The sequence below is a fragment of the Tupaia chinensis genome, unplaced genomic scaffold (assembly GCF_000334495.1).
Source record: "Tupaia chinensis unplaced genomic scaffold, TupChi_1.0 Scaffold143796_1, whole genome shotgun sequence".
NCBI classification, from domain to species: domain Eukaryota; kingdom Metazoa; phylum Chordata; class Mammalia; order Scandentia; family Tupaiidae; genus Tupaia; species Tupaia belangeri.
In genome coordinates, this window is record NW_006203646.1 from 9,719 (window position 1) to 16,425 (window position 6,707).

General features: G+C 34.7%; 1 protein-coding gene across 2 annotated transcripts in view; it reads right to left on the reverse strand.

The window, feature by feature from the left end:
- Window positions 1-293: 293 nt before the first annotated feature.
- Window positions 294-6,707, reverse strand: part of GABRG2 (gamma-aminobutyric acid type A receptor subunit gamma2) — a 111,335-nt gene continuing 104,921 nt past the window's right edge. The window contains exons 9-10 of one of the 2 annotated variants that reach the window (XM_006165051.2): window positions 4,588-4,611; window positions 294-2,657 (exon numbers count right to left, since the gene is read on the reverse strand). In XM_006165051.2, coding sequence (XP_006165113.1) covers window positions 2,382-2,657; window positions 4,588-4,611 — 300 coding nt within the window. In that variant the 3' untranslated portion in view covers window positions 294-2,381. The remainder of the gene's footprint in view (window positions 2,658-4,587; window positions 4,612-6,707) is intronic. The other variant, XM_006165052.2, reaches the window with a different exon arrangement.

Consider the following 6,707-nt stretch of genomic DNA (forward strand, 5'->3'; position numbering starts at 1 on the left):
GTTGGACTCACAACTCTGTCTGACACCAGAGTCCATATTCTTAACCAAACCTAAAGTCTTGAGATAGTGAAGACTTGAGCTTTTCTTCATAACATTTCTGAATGTTCCTTCTCTTCCTACACCCTAAATATATCTCTTAATTTTTTTGAAACACAGCCCCATGGCTCAGAAATAAAACTCACTGAAAGGGAATTTGGGGGATGTAATAGGAAAGAGCGGTCACAATCTTTTAAACAGTACAACCAGACCACTAAGACACTCATGGATTAGAATGCAGCATTTTTATTGTAAAAGTCCACATGTTAGGCAATTCTTCTTGTGAAAAGGTTTTCAAATACATAGACAGGGTATAGCTGATAATTAAGAATTAGATTATATATAATATATATTCATATTGTCAATACTATGCACACATTGAAAAGCTAGCTTTTTTAGTGTCCCCATTGCAGAACACATTTCAAGTTGACAATAATATGTTGCTCATCATTGAAATTTGCCAGCAACTCTCCCAAAAGAGTCAACATTGAATATCTTGACAATTCAAAACAAGAAAATAATTCATTCTATTTACATTTGTTTGAGGTTTTATACTAGAGCACTAATATAGTAAAATTGGCAGCTAAATGTGTTTCAAGATTCATCCAGATGACTTGATGATGACTTTATATGGTTTCATAGTAACAAAGTCACTCTCCCTTCTTTTCTACTCTTTTTAGATTATCTATAATGTGTTACTACCTATGATTGACTTTTGGCTTAGAATAGTGATTGCCATAAAGAAGAAGAACTGGCAAAGGGTGCTATTTTAGAAAAATAAGGATTCAGGATGTGTACACAAAGATGGGACTCAACTCATCAAATCGGAAGTCTGGGGCAATAGTCTTCTGAGCACAATCATTGGCTAAACGTCTAGGTAAGTCCTTCATTTTCTTTTTCCTTTCAGTTTTGGATTCATCTTCAAAACATTTCTTTCTTTACAGAACATAGAATACTAGATTTGAATACCAGTATGATATTAATCTTGCTTATGCCTGTCATAAGTTCACAAGTGAAATTGTGAATAGGACAGATTGACTCATCTCTAAACCTGGGGGAAAAAATACATATACACAGATTCTCATTATATCCTAATAGAGTCATTTCTGTACATAAGCACAGGACATAAATATTGTTTTAAAAGTATAGACTTTGCCTAAAATAAATTTCTGAAGATGGACATAGCCAAAGTTCTTTGGATCCTCTGACTCTTTCTGCAATATCAAAAATCACTTTACAAAGCCCGTGTGAAGAGAGGAATTGTTGATTCCAGGTCAGCATGGAATAGGTCACCAGAGAGCAGTTCAGTTCAAACCAGTTTTATTGAGCACCAACTATGTGCCAGGCACTATATAAGAAGCTGAGGATCCAAAGAACTGGCAAGGATTCTGCCCACAAGGCATTTACAATCACTAGATGCAGATCTGGAGATGGAGGATAAGTTTGATTATAATCTATTGTTCTAAAGGGGAAAAAAAATACAGCAAGCACATACAATTACTTTATCCTCTAGTTATGAAACTGGGCATATTTAGATGTGGCAGATGTCAATTATTCAGTCCATATTTTACTTAAAGTGTTGTAATATATCATACAACCAAAAATAAACTGATTGAATCTTCATGCAGGAGGGAGAAGGCCATGAAAATTCCTCCCTTCAATTCCAAACCCAGTCCTCATGATTACATTCATGATTCTTTTATAACTCAAAGACACAAAATAAAAGACCATACTTTATGATGATAACGTCAATCCATTTATTTTGGCTCTAAAGAGATGCATGCATTAAATTCAAAGCATTCTACATTACTGAAATATTTACATCATTATACATGTGATGTGGAGGACATTTTCTTTCTATCTTGGGATAAAAGAGAATCAATTTCTAGTCTAGGCTTTTATATTTAGTGAGATTTGTGATTCTTCTCCAATGAGGTGGTATTCTATTGGAATCAAAATTACCACAATATGACCTCAAGTGAAAGGTACACTTCTGGACCTTTTTGTATCTAGTTTTATCAATCAGGTAAGATGCCACCACTGAAAATAGTTTGCTCTTTCACTATGTCAGTTGCTGTAGCTGAAAAAATATCATTTGGTTTTAATGTTCTTGCTCTAATTTTACTTTGCCTTGCAGGATTGAAACACAGTGAACATTAAAGTTTAAATTACAGGAGAGTTGAGCACAAACGATATGACATTATACAATTTACCAGGCTAGGACATAGAAATAAATTCAGATCCTTATCAACCACAGAGAGAATTATTTAAGTGGACTTAGAAAGGATACCTTCTCTCCAAGAGATTCACTGAATAAGACCCATATCGATAAAACCTTTACTTCTTCACAGGTAAAGGTAGGAGACCCAGTAAACCAGATTGAATAAGCAGAAGGCTGTGGGAAAGAAAATCCGAGCATACGAGTCCATTTTGGCAATACGGATGTGTATCCTCCCATGTCTCCAAGCTCCTGTTCGGCAATCTTCAAAACAGCAAAAAAAGCTGGCACAGTCCTTGCCGTCCAGACACTCATATCCGTATTCTTCATCTCTCTCTTGAAGGTGCGTGGCATTGTTCATTTGAATGGTTGCTGATCTTGGGCGAATATCAATGGTAGGGGCCTGAGACAAGGGTAGGGGAGGAAAAGGATCAGCATTTGTTTCACTTGAAACATCCTAAACTACTTGTCCACAATGTCACCAATGTGATGATGAATCTGAAAATGGGTACTTAGAAAATTGCCATGACACCGTGATCTACAATGGTAAAATTGAACTTAGAAAGATAGCACATTTGCAGAATTCAAATTTTGAGCTTAAGCAGTGCAGCTGAAAATAATATTATCAAGCTAATAGCTACAGCAAGAAGATTGAACACCAAAAGAACTCAAAGTTTAAAGATTTAAATCAAACTACATGAATCATATTCTATTCACTATTGATATGAAGTTGGTTACATGGAAGCATTTAATGGTGCTGCATGTGAGTGGAACAGAGAAATAAAAAATGCATCAATTCTGAAAACAAATTTTGTGTCATGCTTACTTGTAGTCAAAAAAGGAAAACCCATTACACTGAGCAAATATGTATCGAATACTATTTTGAAATGTTAAATATATATAAAATGTTAAATATATATTTATACATATATATAAATATATAACTTTCTTAATTTTATATCACACAGGTATGCCTTATGTTTTAACAGAATACGGTAACCTTATCTAACATTCACCATCTAGAAGCTTAAGAATGTCAGCAATGTGAATAAGAACCTCACAAAAAAATGCTACTACCTACCAAACTCTTTTTAGCATTTATGAAGAAACTAGTACCACTTAATGGTATGCTAATTTACTCTTTGCTGCCAGACCAAACATAAAATTGTTATAAAACTAAATGACTTATATAATGTTAATTTGAATGAGTTAGTTTTAGGATGAAAAAGACACAATTCCTACTACCTCAAAATCTACTGTCAAAATTGAATAGAGGGGCCAGTAGGTGGCATGGTGGTTAAGAGTGCTGGATACCCACATGGCTGACTGCAGTTTGCATGCTAGACCTGGTGGCTCTGGTGGTGCTTGCTCTCTCTCTCTCTTTCTCTCTCTCTCCCTCTCTCTCTCTCTCTCTCTCTCCCTCCCTCCCTCTCCCACCCCTTCCTCCCCTTCCCTTTCTGATCAAATTGAAACTAAATAAATTAATTAAGTAATTCTTTTAAAAACATTAAATAGAAATACCATAGTATTATTTTATCATAGATCCAAAAGTCCAGTGACCACCTCAAAAAGAAGGTACAGTTGTATTAACTTAAAGCCTTATAAAGACAATATTGTTTTATAGAACTGACAAATAGAATTTAGGTAGAGATTAAGTTTAAGAAACAATCTAAAAGCAATCTCATTATAAGTTAAGATTTATAGAGTTAAATTTAAAATTTAAAAAAGCCAGGAGCCAACAAGTGATGTAGTGATTATGGTGCTAGACTCCCACATGGCTGACTGTGGTTCCAGTCCTGAACCTGGCTGCTTGAAAATCACAGCGGGTATGTGTGTATACATGCCCCAAATCCCAAGACAAGAATAGAGGAGAAGGGATTGTGGCATGGTTGTTCCCTCTGGCGGATAATTTTTCATTTCCCTTCTCTCTGTCTTTCTGACTCTCTCTCTTTGGTGAGCATACATGCCCTACAGCAAATAAATATATAAAAAGTCAACATATGATTTAGAGCCAGTGAATTTGTGTCTCATTTTCATTTGAAAAAAAGAGAGTCAATTGGCCTTAACATTTGAATAGTCCTTTTTCTGTGACATCAGGTAGGACTGATTGATAGCTTTTGAGCTATCATGGTGTAATAACAAAACCTATGTAAGTTAGTGTACAGCTGTTAAATCAACTCTAGAAATCTACAGAACTTTCTCCATCTTGAACATGTTATCTCTAGTAGAATACTTAAATGTCTACTCATAAAAATAAAATAAAACACCATGTAAGCATTAATAGTTAAATTTAGCAGTTGCATGCAGTGAATTTCCATTCCAAAACATTATACCTTGAAGGAAAACATCCGAAGAAGCTTTGGGTTTGTAGACAGAAAAGAGAATTGCATTTTTTTTAATAAAAAGAAGGGAAAAAAAGTAAAGAGAGAGAGAGACAAAATAAGACAAATTAAAAATACATTTTGAAAACATAGTAAGTGAGATGAACTGAAATTATAAACACAGAAGGAGAATTCTGAGCTTGGGATAGGTATATGCTTAAAATTAGAAAATGGAATTTCATTATTACCTATAATAGTGAAATATTTAACAAGTTAATCTACAATTATCTGGCTACAAAAGCCAGTGTTGTTCAATTATGAGGACACTTCCTATTGCCTGGTTCCCTGTGATTTTATTTTGTAATTATTATGAAGGAGGCTTTAATAGGTGGATCTTGACACAATGAGCCAAAGTACATATTAAATGGAAAAATGAAATTTCAGTTTCTCACTCACAGTTTAGCCTTTTGCTAACTCTGATTAACTATCTAATTGGCTAAAAGGGGTACATGCAGTAAGTTCTCAGGTAATTTTGTCCTCTCAGTTTCTTTAATTCTGTCTCCTCTGCCTTCTTTATTTTTCTTTTGCTATTTCCATGATGTTGAATTAAGGAATCCTATTGTTTCCATCTCTGCAACAAATCCATTCTGCAATAACAGCTGATAGAGAAAGCCAAAGGACGTTTTTCCAAGGGACCCTTCAGAACTTATTTAAAAGTCAGTCCTCACATCCTTATTACAGCTGGCAGGTAATAATGCTGGGTGTCAATTGAACCATCTTCTTGGGGAACAAAGACATGGAAAGTGAAGGAGGGAAATAATAATAATAATAATAATAAACACAACAAGGAAAATAAAACAAAGGATAGAAAAAATGGAAAAGCAAAACAGACAGGGAAGAGAAGAACTGCATAGAGTGTAATAAATACAAGAGAAATTAAAGATAAGCATTTATATTTTAACCATCATCAGGAATAACGATGCTTCTTTTTTTTTTTTTAACCTGTGATGAAGCTTACATTCAAATGAACAAATTCCATTTACAGAATTCCGTGAAGGTTCCTAGAGAAGCATCAGAATCTAGGACTAAGTAGATCCTCTCCTCATAATTCAGCCCCCAAAGTGCATGGGTCAAATAGTTGACCCCTATCATAGCCCTCCTGACCTTCTCAGCAGAAGACCAAGAAAGGCTGTAAATCCAGGAAAGTAGGGTGATTTCTTTTGCTTCTCATTTAGAAGGGAATGATTTTAACTTTCATGAGGGCTCCTATGAGTCAGACACTGAGTTCAGGTAGATAAATGGATAGTTACATGCGCTCATAAATACCCTCAATAAAAGACAAATGCTTTAGGCATTAGTATTTGTGCCCTTTATTCTCTTTTTAAAGATTAGTGGCAAGGAGAAGTCATCCTACCTGTTTCTGAATCACACGGATATTGAAATAAATCTGGGTTGATAACTATATAATTTATCAACAGCCCTTATCACCAACTACTGATGGTAAGATTTTCATATGTAAGATATTACATAATTTTGAGAGGAAGACAGTTTACCTATATTACCACATTCATTTTTCATAGTAGCCCCTTAAGACATGTATTTTTAATAATACCCATTTTAAATATGAGAAGACATAGACATAGGGAGGGTAAGTAACTTACCCAAACAACAGGTAAGCCATTTGTTTCAAAAGCAAAAGGATACATTTCAAGTATGAAATCAATAGAAGTCTTCTGATGACAGCATACACACACACACACACACACACACACACACACACACTAATTGTTTATGAAAATGTGATCATTAAAGCTTCAAGAACCTTGCACCTCCTTAGTGAAATGCCTTGGATCAAAGTTTAAATTTAGAGCATTAGTAATTTAAAAATATTATGGAGAGTATGAAGATGAAAATCAATAAATCTTAGAATAATCATAATTATAAAAAGAGTGTGTTTCTCACCCATTCCTGGTTTCACTCATCACAAAATGAAGAGAGCAGGTAATTATATCTGCATAAAGAGTCTGATATGGGGATCAGCAGTTAGCATAATGGCTATGTCACTGAATTCCCATGTAGTTGACCACAGTTCGAGTCTTGGATCCAGTGGCTTACACTCACACCCGGCGTGT